General features: G+C 37.9%; 1 protein-coding gene across 2 annotated transcripts in view; it reads left to right on the forward strand.

The window, feature by feature from the left end:
- The window catches only part of LOC136108748 (uncharacterized), a 91891-nt gene that overhangs the window by 19313 nt on the left and 52412 nt on the right, over positions 1-20166 (forward strand). Inside the window, exons 10-25 of one of the 2 annotated variants that reach the window (XM_071815258.1) lie at positions 573-738; positions 1457-1639; positions 3065-3217; positions 4459-4603; positions 7518-7676; positions 8397-8515; positions 9551-9832; positions 10858-11013; positions 11456-11640; positions 12437-12619; positions 13376-13461; positions 13647-13816; positions 15021-15180; positions 16223-16302; positions 17518-17698; positions 18820-18975. In XM_071815258.1, the coding sequence (XP_071671359.1) occupies positions 573-738; positions 1457-1639; positions 3065-3217; positions 4459-4603; positions 7518-7676; positions 8397-8515; positions 9551-9832; positions 10858-11013; positions 11456-11640; positions 12437-12619; positions 13376-13461; positions 13647-13816; positions 15021-15180; positions 16223-16302; positions 17518-17698; positions 18820-18975 (2564 nt within the window). Of the gene's footprint in view, positions 1-572; positions 739-1456; positions 1640-3064; positions 3218-4458; positions 4604-7517; positions 7677-8396; positions 8516-9550; positions 9833-10857; positions 11014-11455; positions 11641-12436; positions 12620-13375; positions 13462-13646; positions 13817-15020; positions 15181-16222; positions 16303-17517; positions 17699-18819; positions 18976-20166 lie in introns of those variants that run through there. The other variant, XM_071815257.1, reaches the window with a different exon arrangement.

Here is a 20166-nt window from a genome sequence, read left to right on the forward strand (position 1 = left end):
TAATTTAACTGCTTCCTAGTCAATGCTAAAGTGTCTGTCCACCAGTATAGGAGGTAGGTACAAAATATTTAGACGGACTCTTAAGAGCTGAAATGTGTATTTTCTATCATGCTAGTGTTACCTTTCCACTTAGATGAAGTCTGAAAAAGTGCAGGAAGTATTATAAAAAGCTAGTCAATTAACTTTTAATATTTTCATATGTTGTTGGTGAAATGACAGCAAAAACCCACCTTAATAAAAAAGTCAGCGCTTTAAGATACCTCAGTCTTTAGAAGTCGAACTTGGGATCTATTTTGGCTTCGTTTTCAGAGAAAGCAACTGAATATTTTCTTAAAAACCTGGTCGCATACAGTTCTTTTCAACACCAATACCCTTCATCACATCTTGGCTGAGGCGTATTTCCCTAAGGTCACTAAACCAAAGGATAATATTGATTTCTATGAAATCTGGCATTTGCTAAGCCAGTGGACTTTTATTTACTTTGAAAGAAACCCAACCTCAATGTGTTTGTTATTTGATTCTTGAATATTCTGGTAATTTTAGATTTGCTGTACTTTTTTCTTGTGTTACAGGGAGCCACTAATAGATGCTCTCCCATCTTGTGCTACAGAGGCATGTGTTGTCCTAATGAAAGAAATTATAGCTTCTGGAGAAGTCGAGGAAGACAAAGTGGAATATTTCTTCTGGTCATTTTCATTCATTCCTAAACCCACCTTGGGCATGATCGAATCTCTTGCCGTGAGTGGATGTTGTTTTTTCTTTTTTAGTTTATCGTCAATCTAGCTGGCTCATCATTTTTGTATTTTACAGTAATAGTCTTTTTCATAGATTTCTGCAAAACTATGTCTGTCCAGGTGATTCTGGTGGTGAGCTACTGGCTATTTTAATCTTGATCCAAAAAGAGGATGCAGTCCATGTTTGGTCTGTGGAGCTTGATTTGCATTTATAGCCTAGAGACTTTCAAAAAAACCAAAGTGTGAACTACCCTGTGGATGCCAGGGACTGTCTTGGGCTAATTAGCTTTGAGGTTCAAGGTCAGGTCAGTGTGAGGAGAGTGATGCTGTTGCAGCTACTCCCTACTTTGGATAGAGAGCTTTATTGTCCAGTTTGGTCTGTTACAAGTTTTGTGTTTAGTACCTGGAGACATTTCAGTCCTTTGTACGTGCAGCTTTTCACAGGGCATAATTTCTGGTGGAAAGAACTGAGGTCTACAACTCCTTGACGCTAATGTAGCCCATGTGTTTACATATGAAGGTGAAAGAATTCTCCGCTATATCTCTACAGGCTTGTCCTTTTTTGTTTGTTTAAATCCTTTAAGGACTGTTTGAAAATATGCATTGTTGAGATTGACTTTTAGCATGTAAATATTTGGATACACTTATTTTCTATGGCATGTTACAGTAACCATAAGAATGACTTTTCTAAAACACCCTGTTCTTTTTGTGCTTGTTTACAGACTTTGCTGAAGTCACAGGGAACAAGACAGAGCTGCTTCTTAGGCATAACCGCTCTCTTACATAGGTTTTGTTCAGCTCACGACTCCTGTGATGGTTTCCCCGCTGTGCAGAGTGTGATGAGGACTCTTGGGAAATTTCTGGGAGGAAACTGTACTGTGCAAGATTCAGAACAACTCCGCGAGGTATCAGTCATACAGAAGCATATGATACAGTGCTTACTCCCCTTGCACTGGGATGGGTGAGAGAGTTGAAAAGGCAAAACGAAGAAAACTTATTGTTTGAGATAAAGACAGTTTAGTAAGTGAAGGAAAAAAAAAAAAACCAATAAACCACAAACCCCAAAACCCACCAAAAAAAAAAACCCAAAAGTGATGCAAAAGCCATCACTCACCACCAGGAGAGTGATGCCCAGCCAGTTCCTGAGCGGTGGATACCTTGGAACAACCCCTACTCCCTCCACACACACAGCTGTATTGCTGAGAACGATGCCATATGGTTTGGCATATTTCTTTGGTAAATTCAGGTCAGCAGTTGTGGCTGTGTCCCCTCAGCCTCTTACCCACACCCCTGGTCCTTGCAGGGCAGACAGCACCAAACAGAGAAAGCCTTGATGCTGTGCAAGCACTGCTCAGCAATAGCTGAAACTTTGATGTGTTATCAACAGTGTTTTGCTCCCAGACCTAAAACACAGCACCATACAGACTACTATGAATAAAATTAACTCCATCCCAGCCAAAATCAGTACACCAACCCTGCTTTCATGAAGACTTTGCTTTTTTTAACTCTTTTTGTCTTCCAACAAATGTGATTAAAGTTAGGCAAGAGATTAGTAAATCAGAACAGGGAACTGATGAAGAGAAGCACCGTGAGAAAGACTCATTAGTTTTTTTCAAACAGTTCTGTAAATTACCACTGAAACACAGTTCTCTGATGAATGAAGAGCAGCCTCTCAAAACTCGGCAGCATGAAGCCATGAACGGGTGTACAGAGGTGTGGAGAGGTATCTTAGACTATGATGAATTTAGTGAATATGCAAAGCAGAATAGGAGACATCTCCCACCTGATGTCTCAAACTAGCAGTGAAGGTGAGGCTTTGACCCAAACAGTTGTAGAAGGTTTTTGAACATTTAAAGTGTGCTGGCTTCAATGGAGTTGTTTCCAGGGGACTGTTCAGTAAAAGGAAAGTAAGGCACCATATAGCATTGAAGAGCCTGGGCTCCGAACTTTAATACAGAGCTTGTTGTTAGAAGTTCAGTGATTGCCAGCAGTAACTTGCTTTCTGGATTCTGAAGTTGCCCAGGTTTCCTGTATGTTTAGTGAAGAAAAGAGAGAACATTATGGCAGCTGTTGACCAATTATTGAGTTATTTATGGTGTCCAGAACTCTCTGTTGAATCAGAAGTCAAAGTGTCTGTGATCAAAAGGGACAAAATATCAAAGTACTTGAAAAACTTGTACATCAAATTCTTCTCTATTGCAATGCAGTTTTTTGATCATTGATCATTTTAAACAGAGAATTTTGCACAGGAAATGTTAATGCATAAAAATGTCATGTGCAGCTGACAACATGAGAAGAACTTTTTATTCTACCTTGCTTTGTATTTACAGATGCAACTGGTGTTAAAAGCCATTGCAAATGCGGGACTGGCAGCAGCTTCGCTAACTCCTGTTCTGAGCTTGTGTGCTTCCCAGCAAAATAATCCGATTGAAATCCGTCTAGCTGCTATCCAGGCCTTCAGGCGCATTCCCTGTTCTGTCAGGGTAAGTGATTTATTGCCAGCTAGTGACTGATGGCTTCCTGGCGCTGTCCCAGAGTTTTGGCTTTCTGGAATAGTTACAGAACACACAAGCATAAGGAACAATTGTAAATGTGTTGTCCAGCAGAGCTGCTCTGCTGTTGGAGAGGTTGGTAGGACCACCCTGATGAACAGACCTGTCATATGCTCTGCTATAGCTGAGGTAACACATCCAGTGACTGAGGTAATGTTTATTATTTCTTAAAAACTTACTTAGCTGGGTAGCTTATGTCTGTGTGGGTTATGGCTGCAAACCCACAATACTGGATTTTTCATATAGTCTGTTCCACTGTTCCATTATCTGAATTGCTAAGTGTTATATGAGAAGCTTTTTGTGATGAACAATACACTGTCAGAATATTTTGCTAATGATTTAACAGAAAACACAAAACTTGTTTATCTCAAATAACTTGATCCTAAAAAGAATGGCAAACCCAGGAGTCCTGACATGGGCAAAGCTGGCAGTCCTGCTCCAGGGAACAAGAGGCTCCACATGGACTTGCACTTGGAGGAACATTTTCCATGGGTTTTTAACAATCACAGCATGGATTGGCATAATCTGCTTGTTTTGTAGCTATGAAACTTGATGGTGCTCCTTAGAGCTGTTGAATTTATGAAGTCTATAGGTTGTCATTTGTTGATGCCGTGTAAGTATTGAACAGAATAAATTTGTTAAAGTCCTACCCTTTGACTGAGAGCAGATGTAGTGATCCTAGCCTGTTAACAAAGGTGCAGCCATTGTCATCTGTATTAGCTGTGCCACATTTGTGAAATATAGTAGAACACCTCTCCCCTGTGGTGGAAAAAAACCATTAACAGTAGTGCTAGCAGGTGATGCTCTGTGTTGCAGATAGTCCTGTATAAATTAGTTGGTACAGGATTCAGGTCATAATGACCATTTTTTCTGGAAACTTGTGAATGGGGTAGTATAGTGAATATGTGCATACATTTTATTATAGTGTAGATGTGGTTCTTAGGGACATGGTTTAATGCCAGTGTTAGGTTAGTGGTTGAACTAGATGATCTTCAGAGTCTTTTCCAACCAAAATGCTTCTGTGAGTCTGACTTTGTAGGTATAAAGCAAGAGCTATCTCCTTCGGAAAGAAAAACCCAACTGTACCTGGAAGTGCATATATGAGGTGTTTTAGGGGAGTAAATCACAATTGTCCTTTTCTTTTTGATTCTCTTTTTATCTTTATCTCTTAGAATGCTATATTAGTTCAGCTGTATCAAACAACCAGCGAAGATGTGGAAATAAGGATTGCTGCTTATTATATAGCAATGAAATGTCCACATGAAGAATTATTTAAACAAGTACAAAAGACTTTGCTGAAAGAAACTTCCAGTCAAGGTCAGCCAAGCAGCTACTGAAGTCCTACACCTTCCTAAATGATACTTCGATGTAGCGTTTTCTTTACAGGTGTAATGGTAACAATCTATGTAAATTTGTATTTAACCTTAATAGTTTATAGTTTATTTTTTAAAGTTTGTTTGTGTCATTGTGACATTTTGTATTGGATTTGTGATACTGTTATTTTAGCAGTAGTCAGTAAACAGTGACTCTTCCAGAATTAGTTCCCTCTATTGGCAACATTTCATTACCTGAGTGCTCTTGAGAAAGAGATGCATGGAACACCTTTGTTTAGTGCCTTAGAAATACAGATGGATAACTGAATTACATTTTGTTAAGTTGAGAAAGAAGCAAGTGACAGAAAATTGCAAGCTGTAGGTATAAACTATTCCTTGATTACCTTTTTAATGGTCCTAAATTCCACGTTTACTCTTCATTTACTTGATGTAATACAAATATTTATTATAAGGACTTGCTACCTTGGTCTTTCCTTGGTACTGTCCTCTCTTGCAGTTATTTTACATGAGTTTTGATATGGTTTTAATATTGATCAGAGTGTTGTAAAGATAGTGGCAGATGGAAACGAAGCAGATGAGAAGACTGCAAAGAATGGCCTGATGATTTTCATTTAGATGATTTAAAATGCCTGGGAACTTGAAGACCGCCTGCAGTTAGCATCAAGGCTTAGTGGGAGGTGCTTCATCTCTGCCAGAGGCGATTCTTTGGGTCAACTGAAAGTCCTCTAAGGATCACAGATTGAGAAATGTGGATAAAATGACATCAAGAAACCATTTATAATACACAGAAAAAGCAAAATTTGGGAACTGGGACATGTGGTATGAGGAATGCTGTGAAAAGGACTATGTGAAGGGTGTTTATCATGTATCCAAATGTGTAATGGCTAGCCAGCAGTATAGCAGTCATTTGGGGAAATGGTTAGCATATGTATAGTGTTTTAATTACTAATAGTTTGTTCTAATTTATGCTTCCTACTTCTGTGGTCCTATGATCAATTATTGTCCGATCTGACCCAGATTACTGACATGAGACTGAATTGAGGACTGATGCCACATAGAGAATCTTTTATATGATGTTTAAAAATAGTCATTTTGTTTAAGTAGCTTATCTGAAGGAGAAGCTCTTTGGCCTCGTATGAAATGAAACTGTAGGTTCTATAAAAGTACAGAATCCTATCAGCTCTTTATTACCAAAGCACACAGATGTTTAAGCTGATCACATATTTTGGATGAAGGAGGCATTTTTCTATAAGGTTTCACCACATTCAACACAGAATAGCTCTAGACTAATCCTTTGCTTTTAAATCTGTCATGGAGGGACCAACATAAAAGGGGTGTCGGTGGGGCTGCTGGAGGCAGATGAAAGCAGCTCTGTCTGCACGCTGGGATGTCTGGATCCTGGCCAGCTCCCAGCTTGAAGCCGTGTATCCATTTGATCAGGATGTTATGTCCGGACTAGCAAACCCTGCAGCGATTCTGAGTTCAGGCTCAGCATTGTGTTCATTTGCTGATGTGGCTTGTGGTTTGGCGAGGACTGGTTCCCTCTTTAGGATTCAGACAGAGAGAAGTTGTGTCAGCCTGCAGAATACTGTCAAGGTGTATCTTCCCTGTGGCTCCATGAGGAAAAAAGAAATTGTCTGATTTATGAAGGAGCCCTACAACATCCAAAATGTTTTATTTTTTAAACAATTTAATGCAATACTCATTAATTTTTTGTTTATTTCCTTCATTTGGTTCATGTAACACCTAAATATAATAATTAGTTAATAGGCTTTAGAGTAACAAGTGCTTTTGAAGGCATAGAGCACATGTTAGTTTTTAGTTGCCACATTCAGAAAAAGCGATTTGAAAAAAAGTTGTATTATGAAAAATGCAGCTATATCAGTATTCGGTGTCTGTGCATTGAGCTACCACTGAGCCTAATATCTTTTATCTTCAGGAGAAAAAAAGCATCCGTTTAAGAATCATGGAATACATGGCATATGTTTGCCCCCACAACACAGCTCATACATGGCCAAACCATGGATCAGCACAGTGTCATGAATGGTGTTTTTTTTTCGGTTTGGTTTGTTTTAAATGCTTTTTGGAAATGTTGTACATTGCACAGTACAGAAAGATTCTTTGGATTGGAATGATTTGTTTCCTTGTATATAAAGAAACTTTATTGTCCGTTTTCTCTTAGAAGTCTACCGATGATGTTTCCAGTGTTCATGCAGGATATCTGATTAATAGGTGTTCCTATATTTACATTTGTTTAATGCTTGCCTTTAAAAGGGTTCGCTCCTGCTTATAGTTTTGAATTGTTATTTTAAGATTTTCATGTGCTTGCTGTCTACCCCAGACTTTTTTTTAATGTTTCAGTACACTGGGTCAGTGATTTTACAAGAACAAAGTGAGTGATGCTGCCTAAGTTAAAAACCATCTTTGAAATAATTCTGTTGCATCTGTTCTTTGAGGAAGGAACAGAAACCAGTATTATTTGAGCTGCACAGCCTGCCTCCAATATCTGTATTAGAGTTGTATCTTTTTTATTTTCAGCATTCCTTTGAATTTATTATAGTATAGAAGATCCTTTACAAACAGTAAATATGTAGCTTAACCTTAACTCCTTGCCTGCCTAGGTTAGCTGAGAGGCATTGAATGAAACTAAGAAATGAATGACACCTCACATACCATATTGGAAAGAATAAAACAGAATTTAAACAAGTTTACTGGGTTAAAGATAGGTGCATCAAACTGATTTTAATGATGCTGAAAATGAATGAATTCTGTTGTGGTAAGGGGAATGGTTTAGTATTAATTCTGGTAGAAATAAATAAAAAGGTTCCATATATCAGTTTTAAAAACTGTTTTAATTTTTCTCTAATTTCCAAATGCTTTTCTTTGTTTAATTTAAGTGGGCTCCTTTGTCTGGAGTCATCTCTCTCAGCTTCTGGAGACGGATGATCCACTGAAGGAGCACCTTCGAGATTCTATTCCTGATGAAATCCTTAGCAGAGATTTCGAGCGGGAAACGTGGAAATACTCCTCATATTCTGATGTCACATTCCACTCCGGTATGTGGAGTTTTAGAACTTAATGCTTTGTAGCATATGGATTATTAAAATCTCAAATGGATTTTCTGGTCCTTTACATCTTGCTCCAGAGAATTTTTATGACTTAATAGTACCCAGATATGCAAATGTAGGCTTAATTCTGCTATAACCTTAATTGGAGTATATCAAATGTAATTCCAGCAAACCAGATACCAGGCAACTTTGCCTTTTGTGAGACAGGAGAATAAGAACCAATTAACTTTTTAGATAGTTTTTGTGAACATTAACTTTTGATTCCTTCCTTAGTGAGCATCCTTTGCAGCAACAAGGGACTGGAATGTATTTTTTTCCTTTTGATATATGTGCTTTCTTTGGTATAAGAAAAGATTCAGACTAATTTCTTCCTGTTTTACTATCTGCTCATGGTTTGTTTTTAGGAAAAATGCTAGGTAATAGTCTTCAGAGTAACATTTTGATTTTCTGTCCATCTTTTTCCAGTGCAATTGTGTATGATATATATTGTAAATGCTCTTCTTTCAATGTTAGTCAGATAATAGGCTTTCAGTAATGTCCATTTAAGTCTTTGCTATACTAAAAAGTAAATCATTTCACCTGTTGACGTAATGTTTTATTCACCGTCTTGTTAACAAGCAGAGTTGCAGTTTCCCAAAGAATGATGAGACAAAGTGTACGAGAATAGCTGATCTCCAAATGACAGACTTCTGGTATTTTCTGTTGCAGCTGGTGCAGGTGCAAATATGGAAGCCTCAGTGGTCTTTTCTCCTGCGTCTTTTCTGCCACGATCAGTCATGACAAATTTGACTGTCCACCTTATGGGGCAGGCTGTAAACCTACTAGAGGCAAGTTTATGGATTTTTTTTTTTAACCCCCCTCCTCAATACTTGGGGCATTGCAGTAAAAAGGAATATTTTCTGTTTTCCCATTACAGTTCCTTTAGCAAGGTTGGCTTTTCACTGCTACGGCAAAGTTGTCTCAGACTGGTGACTCCTTTGTGTAATGGACGTAATCGTGATAAACCCACTGTCACTCTGATAGTACCATGCACTAGCCCAGTGACTTACATTCGGCTCTTTTTGTTGGTTCAAATGAAAGATAAAAGTCACTGCTTTCTGAGAGGCTGATCTAGCTCCTGTTTAGGATAGTGAGATTCCTTCAGTTGACTTACCATAGAAAATTGGCTTGGATACACCATTCCTTTAACACAGGAGATAGTCATATATACCTAACTGAAGTCACTGTTATGGTTCCATTGAGCATCCAGTGCCTGGGATATTTGAATGGCCTGCCTGCAACCTCATCATCTTTAATTGTGCCTCTACTGTGCCTCCAAGAGAAAGCAGTGTAAAATGTGTGTGAGAAAAAAGGAAGTTAATGTAGCCTTCGGATCGCAAGTTTAAGCTTGCAAGGGAACAAATTTTTTTTTTCGGTGTCAAATACCCTGGGTTTATGTGTTAGTAATGCTGTTTTAGTCAAACTTCCAAACACAATCTTATTTCAGGAGCATTATTGATTTCCAACCAAAATACTGTTTTTAACATGCTAAAGTAGCAGTAGCTCAAACTGTCCCATCATGTTGTAAATGAACCAGTACCTGAATAAAAAAGGATTTTTTTATCTTGTGCTGGGCTTCACGTTATCAATAAACTAAAGAGATTTTGCTGGAAAGATCTAATACTGAAATATCCAGTATTGGATACTGCATGAGGGAGGACACTAAACTTTGTAGACCACTGTGATTTTGCATGGCAAATCTTTCCTTGTAGAAAAGCCTAAAGCTTGTGTCTGGATGTATTTTTTTTATTTTTGCTTATAGAACCGGACATGGCTTATACATCTCAGTGTCAGGCTTTTCAATGGCGTATGCTTTCCCCTAGGTTGGTATACGATTTGAGAATGCTGAAGCCCTTGTGCAGAAGATTTTTGGGCAGAAGTCTGCTACTTTCAGTGACAGTTTTTTTCCAAACACTAATGAAAGAAACCACAAGTCAGAAAACCCGGTGGAAACAACAGGAGAAGTCAAGCAGAAGAAGCTGACTTGGAAGCGATACAGCCCTGCTGATCAGCTTGTGACCACGTCTGGCAAACCGAAGTTGAGAAAAGCTAACCAGAGCTGTCCTGGTAGAAAGTACAGTAAGATGAGTGAGCTAGTCAAAAAGGTAATTGGCTCTGTAGATCTTGGAAGAGTTAATGACATTCCCCTTAAACTTAGGGCCCATCTTCACTGGACAAATGCTCTGCAGTACTGTGACTCCGGTGCATAAAGCGTATGTAACTCCTTCCACTCACTTGCAGAGAACTTAACAGCTGCATAAAGTGTAAAGCAACAAAGAGCCCGATCTTCAGCTTTTCAGGTAGTTTTATTATCTCAGGACAACAGCTCTCAGCCAGGGGAGTATGTTGCCAGTGTTTTGGGCTTCCTCGCATTATTTTGAGCTCTGATCCTCTTTATACTGATGTCATTTTGTCTATTGACTTCTGTGGCACTGTAAACAGCTGCTTGATGTTAAGTTCCTGACTCATGCTGTTTGCAATCTGACTTCCCAGTTCCGTGTCAGATTTTACATTGACCTTTTGTGTGTTTACCCGTGTTTGGAGAGAGCTATGTTCTATGTATATATAACAGGAAAGCTCTGGGAATTGACTTCACGTGTTGATGTATTATCTGGAAAACTTGAGGACCATGGTTTGTTTAGTTTATCTTAGACCATCTCTCTTCTTGGGACTTATCGTCTCAGAGTTACTTTTTACAGTGTAAACTCATGTTCATGTTGTGTTGCTGTTGTATTGATTCATAAAGAGGGACAACATAAATTTTTTACTTCTTAGCAGTTTATTTAGCAATCATGGCACCCATAATGTTGTATTAATTGAGACTGTATTTTTCAAAGCTTCATCTGTTGGTGGGTATGTATTGCAGTACTTCTCTTTTTGCCCAGTCATCTAAGGACTGGACATTATCAGTGTTCATGGTGACGGTCTGTGTGGTGTGGAGCTCAGGTTGAGCTGGAAAGAGCAAGTGCTAATCCAGGGTCCTAAGTGATCTTGAAATATTTATAAAAGGGAGCCTCGCGTCTGTTTACTAGTAACAGTGCCTACACCGAGGAATTGTTTATTATGAGTTAGAAAGGAAATTAATACAAACATAATTCTCTTTCTGATGTATTTCTTTATCACATGTCAGTTCACTGAGAGAACGGTGAGAAAGGAGGCGCTGAAATGTGAGCTAAGCGTGAAAATCTTTGGAAATGAACTTAGCTTCTTGGATTGTGAAGATTTAAGAAAACAAATGAAACATTATTCTTTAAATCTGGCTGAGTTGGCTGTCAGACTTCTGAAGGTAAAAACAACTGTTTTTTCGCCTTGAAAGTAAATGCCTTGAGAAACTACTTTCTGACAGATACATAAAAGGTAAAAAATGTTACTTAGTGTTTCTCTAAATTGAACTCGAAAAGACACTGGTATATGTTGGGTTTAAACAGCATTAGGCAAGGACTTGTTCTGTTGTCTGATGATTCTTATCTCCTTCTTTTCTTATTCAAATTCATCCATGCTTAAATGAAAACTAATTCTTTAACTGGGGTAAGACTAGTGTCTAACTTATGCCCAGGCCACATGCAGGCTTTGGGCTGCTTTCTACCTTGTTTCTCAAATCAGCTTTGTTAAAAACACTTTCACAGCAGACAAATGAAATGGATAGCTATACTTGGAAAAATAATTGAATGCTGACTTTTATTATGGAAAAAAATTCCATTTTCGCTTGTTTGGGTTTTTTGCCATAGGGGCAAGAGGTCCAGTTTAATAAAAGGCTGAGTTTGGCCACTGAAGAACTGCAGTTTCCAGCAATTTCAGGCTTTCCTGTTCAGCTGGCAGTCAATGCCTCAGCAGCTATCAACATAAAAATCAAAGGGAATGCAGATTTCAAACAACAGTCAGATTTTTTTCTAAATGGATATATCAAGCCAAGGTAATAACTGCTGCAAATGTGCCACTTTCTTGTATTCCTCGTGTTCAAGTAGCAGTTCCTGGCGTGAAAGTTTTGTGTGAGTGTCTGTTGTAATCAATTAGGAGATTCCTGAAGAATTCAAGCAGTCATCAGTGCTATATTGCTCAACGGTCACTATGCTATACAGACACCAGTGGTTTCCTATCCCTCCTGTCTGATTTTGAACTCTGTTGCTGTGCTTCTCCAGTACTGATTTAAGCTGACCGCTCCTTCCTATCTCCAAATAAACTTCCCAAATGCTTCCATGCAGATGATCTTTTGAATGCTTTACCTGTTACAAGGATGGCATCTTAGATTTTTCTCAGCATCAGACATGCAGTTACAGGTTTGGGATCTACAAACCAATGGATGATTTAACTTTGTATTTCCTTACCTGGCTGTTGTAGCTTTCTATACATACTGAATACTTTTACCAAACTTCATAAGTACTGTATAGACAGATAAATTTACACCATGATACTCCGTCCTGATCGCTTTCCCTTTCCAGATGTTTTATGCTGAAGTCTGGGTTCAAATCCCTTACTTAGAAGATACTCAGAACTATACTTGAATTACAAAATGTACATATCTGCGTACATATACATGTTCAGTTATTTCCTGAAACAAAGTAGTTGTCATGATTCTAGTGTTAGAATACGTGTTCCATCATCAAACACTATGTATTTATTGAAGAGCATAAGCAACCTGTGGTTTAAATTAAGTGCTTTAAAAAGAAAGTGCTTTTCATAGAAGACTACGTATCTGAATCTTTCAACAGTGCATTTATCCAGCTTTCTGTCCAAATGGGAACTGTGGGGACTCTGGGACATGCTGGCCTAAGGTGGTTGACGGGAATGAGGACATCTACTAGTCTTGATGGAGGAATTCAGGTAAAAAAAGGGAAAGAGCTCAAAGTCTTCTTGAACACTCCAGAAGAATCTATGGAGATCATCAATTTCAGGTAAGATTAAGCAAGAACATCTTCCTAAAATAGTAACCGTGGTAACTTTCTTGAACCAGAACTTAACTAGCTGACTCACTAAGGGCAGAAATATATTTTGTCAGAAAACAACTTGTTTCAGTCTGACTTACAGCCCAAATCTGCCATTCACAAGAAAAGGAAGGGGAGATTATTCTGTGCATTTTACGTTGTTTTACCATGAAAACATACATTCAAATCAAAACCTTATGATAAAATGTGTAAATGAATTTTTCATACTCCCCTGTATAGAAACCTGTATTGTGCTGTATTTGATCAAAACCCTGACTGTAGTGTTGATTAGATATTGCATTAACTCTCTTGCTCTCATCAAGTTCAGAGGACATGTTTAGTTTAGTGAAGTTCTGGAAGAACTGCAAGACTAGAATGAAACTGGTAGCCATACATAGCCGAAGGGGGAAAAAAAATATGTGGAAGCCAGGAAGTGAGTGGGATTGCAATAAGCTGACCATACCAAGTTGCTCAGAACAGAGAAATCTAATACTAACTGTGAAGAACTGCAGAAGAATGTCAAGATAGTGACAGATTAAACATGGAAACTGTGGAGAAAAAAATCCATTTGAATTAGTGGAAATGTAGACTGACTTTAGCAGAACTTAACCTTTCTTGTTTTTTCCATGTGGGAGAAGATGGCATATAACTGAGAATTTTGTTTAAATATTGCTGTAACTTTAACATAATAGTTTTTAAGTAACTATTTGAAATTCTTGGTTGTAGCTCTAAACTCTACTTCACAACGGTGGATGAGACAGAAGATGTTTTCCAAAACCACGCAGAAACCAGATCTTGCACTAGGGAGGAAGGTGAGTCTAGCTATTATGTTTGTTTTAGGAAGGCTGATTATTCTGAAGTGTCCACAACAGATCATTTTATTCAGTAAAATATCTTTTTTACTTATTAGTTCTAAAAAGCCTTCAGTGCAGTGTTCACTTGCATGTTTTCTCTGTTTGTCATTCTAACCGAATGTTCAACTGTTGTCTTCCACCAGTGTCTCAGGTTGTTGGCTGGCAGCTGTGTTCTGAAATGTCATATCCTGACCCAGCCAGTGGTTTGGTTTTCCCACTTACTGGACCTTTGAGAGTGGCTGTCACATTAACTAAGCAAGACAGAGGCCTGCAGCAGTATGTTCTGGAAGCTGCATTTCACTATATCCCTCAGGTACCCTTATGGCACTCTTTACTTTAGCTTTAGTTTTCGTTTATTGTGCTGATGAAAGAATGGTATATCTCAGTACTGTATATTCAACCTAACTGACTTTCAAGATCTACATTATTATTATTTCTATTCACATTATAGTGGGAAAATATGGTGAAAACAGATACCTGATGCTGATAGTAGGTACATACTACTGTATACAAAACAGCACACCACGAATATTAAGTTGTTTGGTTAGATAAGACTGATAGAGCTGGAAGTAAAGGCCAAGATTTTGTAATTGGTACCCAGTGCTAAACAACCTGGCCTCACTTTCATGACTTGTTTCTCTTTGTGACAAAAAACTTCAACCGCCAAATCATTAAGTTACATTAAACACCTGGTTTAAAAGTAGAAATTAGGCTCCAGTGAATTCACTGCAGAAAGCTGTCAGTTGTTTTAATACGTTCGTTTGGGCAAACCTGGGGAAGGAATGATTTTCAGTTTCTCCAGGGGACAGTAAGAATTTATGTCTTTTTCTGAAATGATAATATAGGTGTTCATTGCAGGCGGTGGCTGGAGTCTTATCTTCCATCACAGCCCAAGTGGGCCGCTGGGCTTGAGCTAATTCTTTTTACCAGGAGACAATTTGGGCTTTAGCTGTACTCACACACGGCTCTGTATCTCTAAGTGAGATAAGAGCAATAAGCAGAGTAGCTTCCCCATCATGATTTTATTTTTCTGACTTTAATAAAAGCAGGAAAGGGAACAGACATTTTCCTCTGCCAGAGAATCTGACATCTCTACGCAGGGCAAGGCCAAAACTCTCAACCAAAGCACCCACTTCAGGGTCATGGTGCTGCGTGCCCTGCCAAATCCAAGTCACTTAGGCCTGAGCTGTAGAGCTTAAATTTATAACTGCAAGTGTGGTCTGATTTTCCATATGTTTTGGCAGGATTCCACATAATTTCAGGAGGAGAACGTCAGTATGCTGTGAAATTCAAGGTGTTCAGACACTGTTTCCCAAGATGAGCACTGAGTAGGGAATGGAAAATACAGCCTGGGAAAAACAGAGATTTCGTCCTAAAAATCTTGAAAAGCAGATAGGTCAAAACTTATTGTAGCAGGGAAGGTGGCTGTGGTCGTGGGCTGTAACTCAGTGTGATAGATGGTTTTGTAAATGCTGTGCCAATTGCAAATGGGGTTATCCTTTCTACCTTTCTTTCAGGAGGATTCATGGATCCCAAATGAAGCTGTCTTTCACTTCTTCATTGGGACTCCGAAGTCAGACTTGAAAAGGGATCTTGGTGTTGACCTAAATTTTAGTGTCCCACAGAAGAAATTCAGAATCCAGTTTATACAACCTAAGAAAAAAGTTGAGATTGATGGTGGGTTTTTCAACCAAGAGCCAGATCATCATATAATGCCAGTTAGGAGAACTTCATTAGAATTAACAGAGAAACATCAATATGTTTCAGTCGGTAATTTAATGCTAACACTACATTACTGTGTGGTAGCCATTCAGTTTGCGTCTTTAGGTAACACCCATTCCCAGTGGGTTTTGCATCCTGGCTAAGGCTATTTTCACAGTCAGAGGGCTCAGTACCTGGTTTCCAAACCCACGTTAAAGAGGAAAACGCTTACCAGTATAGATGAAGTTAGGGCTAGGGAACACAGTGGATTGTTCTGGAATCTTTTACATATGCTAAACTCACCTTACTATTCCTGAATTTTAGCTTTCTATATTCAGTTAGTTATGATACAATATTACTTGTTGGCAAATCAGTTTAAGTACTGACTATGATATTGTTGTGCATTATATTAAAAAGTAGCATTTCAGTCACAGTGTAACACAGAAAACAAAATCAACAAACGCATTGATGAAATAAACTGATAAATATATGGTAATAATTTAGGCAACATATTTCAGTTTCTTTGACATGCTAGTCAAGGGATGCTTTGTTTTAATGTATTCTACTATATTCTACTTAGAATTTGTCCCTCCAGATTTTTTTTTTTAATCCTGGTTATTTTCAAAAAGAATATTTACTTAACACTGTGCAAAGCTTCGCATGCATGGTGGTCTGAAATGTCTTCACAGCACAACACCGCTTACAAGCTTTAGCACAGGCCTGAAGTGTAGAAATTTCTTCCAGAACTAAGCTGGTTCGTTGAAGACAGTTGTGTTACCTCTTCACTATTAGTATTCTCAGAATGTCCCTTCAAAATTAGATGTCTATTCTGAGGATACTTCAATGCCTTTGCAAACTCTGTTCCTAACTTTTTTTCCTTTGCTCTGATATTAGTTCTGTTTTATTCTGTAAATATATTGTTTACAACAGTGGCAGTGATCATTTTGGGTACGGTTTTATGAAGCATTGCTGAACACTGTATGTCTAGAAAAAGTAAAGAGTTTTCTTTTTCTCCAAGGGAGAATTGAGTTTTCCAAAAATTCACAAATTGGACACCTGGAGCTGATAGTAGATGACCGAGATGTGTATTACATTAAGGTATGTTTTCAGGTCGTGAGCTCTTATACTAGAATGAATACTTAGAAGCACAGAAAAGAAAGACAGTGAAAAACACATCTATTGAAAAATAGTTTTGTGAGCAATCCATCAGAGAAATTACTGGTTCTCTTTATTACATATTTTTGAGATAGACTCAGTGCTAAATTGCTGTGTTTTAAAAGCTTTTAAGGCATGGCTTCTGCCAATAATCTAAAGCAATTTTTTTCCCATTCGGATGTACTCAAACCTTTGGCTTGCTGCCAGTGGTAAGTCGGTAGAGAAGATCAAATTGACTCCTGTAGGCTTTGACTCCTTATGTGCATAGGTAGTCACACAGCTTTTCAGGGCTGTGTTCTGACCATACCTAAAGACTCTGAGTTAAGCCCAGACTAATTTCTTCACTTCTGTGGACTTTATATATGTAAGAATCTCTTAAGATACTGGTCTTTATATCACAAAAACTGTTTCTTTTTAAAAAGCACTGGGGAGAAAGCAAGAAATGCCAATATTTGAACTCTGAAATAAAAACTCCCACTTGCAATTTTGTTTGCTTTGTCACTGAAGCTCTACTGACATTTTTGTTTATATTCCAGGACCTGAACAATTTTTTCATTATGCAATTGATACCCATAGCAGGATGTCTTATGTGGGCTTCCAGAGTCAGTTGGCTTCAAACACTTTGCATTTTCCTACAGAGAGCGTGTTATTTAACAGGGTTGTTGGTTTTTTTTTCTAGAGTAATATTTCAACAAGGACATTTTGGAGATTTCTCACGAACCCAAAACATTAACTAGCATTGCAGATTGTTGTATTTGCATCCAGTCCAACCTAAATCTAGTTACCTCTGTGAGCCTGCCAATATTTTTAGTAACACCATATTATTTTTTGGCCCAGTATTGAAACATTCTTAGTGATTTCAGTCACTGCTGAAGCCAGCAGGAGGTGAAGGAAATAGCATCTCAGACCACTGTGATTTTTGTATAGCTGGCAAAACAAATCCATCCTTCCTCCCCATTATTTACTAACAGCGAGTTTTATGGTTTGTGGGGCGCTTGGGAGGTTGTTTGGTGTGTGGAAAAAAAACTCTCTCTCCTTCATCTCTTCTCATTTCTGAAATGCTCAAGTCTATACTATTTCGTTCTCACAACTCTATCAGTTTGCAGGGTTAAGTGGCTTGGGTTTTGTTTTTTTTTTTTATTTGTTTGTTTATTGTAGGGAATGACAGATTTGCAGATGCTGAGTGGAGAGCAGAGATACATGACCCAACTGGAGGTAAAGCTGATAAAGCAAAGCAGTCCTGTCATTCTGTCAGGAAACATCACTAAGCAGCTTGGCAAGAAGATAGCTTTTTCAGTATCCCTGAGTCATTTATTGAAGGATGCTGCATTTCTTTCAGGTTAGAGGACAATAAATATTTGCCGTATAAATGTAAGTTCTGGAGCCCGTATATATTAGGGTTGCCTGGTTTTGGACACGTATTTCTAAAGTTCCTTTCAAATCAGTGAGACTGCTTTTCAAAGTGATTAGCCTTGATAAATTAGCAGTAATATGTGTTCCAGAATAAAAAGAATTATAAAATGAATTGGTTTTTAAGTCTGTTTTTAATTACTGTTGAAGAGGGTGAAAGAAATAAGATGTAAGGAATCACTTAACAAAAACACCAGCAAAACAATAACAGCTCTTAAAATATTTTCTGGTTTTCACTTTGTTAGTACAAAATAGTGCAGAGATACATATGTATCTAACTGTCTCTTAAGACCTATTGTTCTAAAAATCTTGAAATACACTAAGAGGAAGATTTAAGTGAAAGTATCAGAAAGAGAGTTTTACTATTTGTATAACATCAATTCATTACAAGGTACATTAATACAGTGGAATAAAACAGTAACTAAGGCTAAGGCTCTTATTTTTTCTGAAGTGTTTCTCACTGTAGTCTCCATGGGGCAAAGACATGGAAATGCCATATGATTACGCAATGTTTTCAAATAAAACTAACTTTTAAGGAATGCAGAATGTCAGTTTGGGTTTTGGGAGATCATCTTTTGGTGGAATTACCATCCTTAGCTTTCACATGGCTTGTCACTGCCTGCGTGTAAAAACGGTTCTGGTCTGATTTCAAACTCTTATCCCCTGAGAATTAGGCTGCACCAGTTCTTCTGTTGCAAACCCACAGCTTTGGTTTGACTTAATATCCAAGTAAATATCCACATGTTAGGTGTTAGTTAATTAATAGATTTGTCTGTTAGAATTTAATCCTTTTAGAAGTAGCTTTGGCTGGATGCATTTCACTAAACTTCAAGCAGTATCTACAGCCTGTATATGTAATTGGGGAAAGAGAATGAACATCCAGTTCTGTCTTTGTGTTGACCACATGCAGTGTGTGCTGTACATCCTGGGGTTCCTCAGTTAGACAGGATCTGACAATACATTTGTGTTTTTCCCGCTGTTGTATTCCATTTACTATCTGAAGTCATTTCATGTTCTACCACTGCGTGATCACTTCTGCTCTTTTTGTAGCACTTCTGGAGAAAAAGGTTGATGATAAACTGAGACAATACTCATTGGAGGGGGAGACTTACCTGCCAGGTGTGCTTGGAGTTCACGTCCTCGGTCTTCTCCAGCAGAGTGAGGGCTTGTGGTCTCATGGTTTGAGGATAAAATATGGACTCCTAGGTACAGTGAAAAAGAGGGCAAGTAAAAGCATTCTCTTTGTCTCATTTTTATGCAAATTATTTATCTGTATGATTAGCACACTTAACAAGAAAGATTTCAGTTGATTTTTAAACTGTGATCTGAGTTGTATGATGAGTTTCTCTTTTCAGTTGGATAAACTTTGAGTCTACATATAAACAACAATTAATTTTTTAATGTGCTTTTCACAAGCATGTCTAACATTTGATTAAAAATCACTTTTTCAATGGAAATTGCTCCTAATTAATTTGTGTTCTCAGATGATTATACAAAATGAATGCTTGCATACATACACTTCAAAGTATGGGGGACTGTTTATAGGAAACAGTTGGCTGTGTCCTCCTGGCTGCAGTGTATGAACTGTGCATTAATTTTACTGGACAAAGCAGGTAAACATCAGTACAATTGTACTGAGATACTGAATACCTGTAGTAGCTAGTCATGATAAGCATTATAGGGTGATGTATATGTGAAGTATGTTGCATATTCAGAGTATGTAGCAATATGAGTAGTAAAGTTGTCTTAAACCTACACAGGCATGAACCCCTGATTTTGCTAAAAATGGCTTGCTGATGAGTGTTTTATACACACAAACAGAAACATACCCTAACACTTAAACAGTCTTAGAAGATGTCTAGCTACAGCTGTGTAATTATGAAGTTATGTACCTAGAACTTAAGTTTGGCAACTGTTCCTCCTGACGTGGTCAGCTAGTGATTCCTTGTAGAAGTACCGGGATTAAAAAATGAAGATGTAATGTCAAGGTGTAGAGAGCTGAGTGGTAACAGAAAATCATCAAATACTGTGAGACCCCAAGAAGCTGCAAAGGATGATCGTGCTTAGTTTGTAGTGCTTTTACTTCAACCAAGTAAAACTCCATTTAAGTAATAAATTTAATGACTGGTTTTATTTATTTATATATTGCTTCTGAAGAAAGGAATGAAACAACATGGAAATACGGTAAACAACTAAGGAGAGCCTTTGCTTTTCTTAAACAAAATTGGCCTAAATCATTGTATCATTTCTATTCCATTGTTAATACAAACCAGCTGTGTCCAGTTGTCTGAACTTAGAAACATCTTAAATGTTAATAAGGTATAAAGTAAATGAAGGCCCAAAGTCTTACGTGTAAAGCCTGTAACATGGCTGTTCCTAGGATTTTCATTTTTAGTA

The sequence above is a fragment of the Patagioenas fasciata genome, chromosome 15 (genome assembly GCF_037038585.1).
Source record: "Patagioenas fasciata isolate bPatFas1 chromosome 15, bPatFas1.hap1, whole genome shotgun sequence".
NCBI classification, from domain to species: domain Eukaryota; kingdom Metazoa; phylum Chordata; class Aves; order Columbiformes; family Columbidae; genus Patagioenas; species Patagioenas fasciata.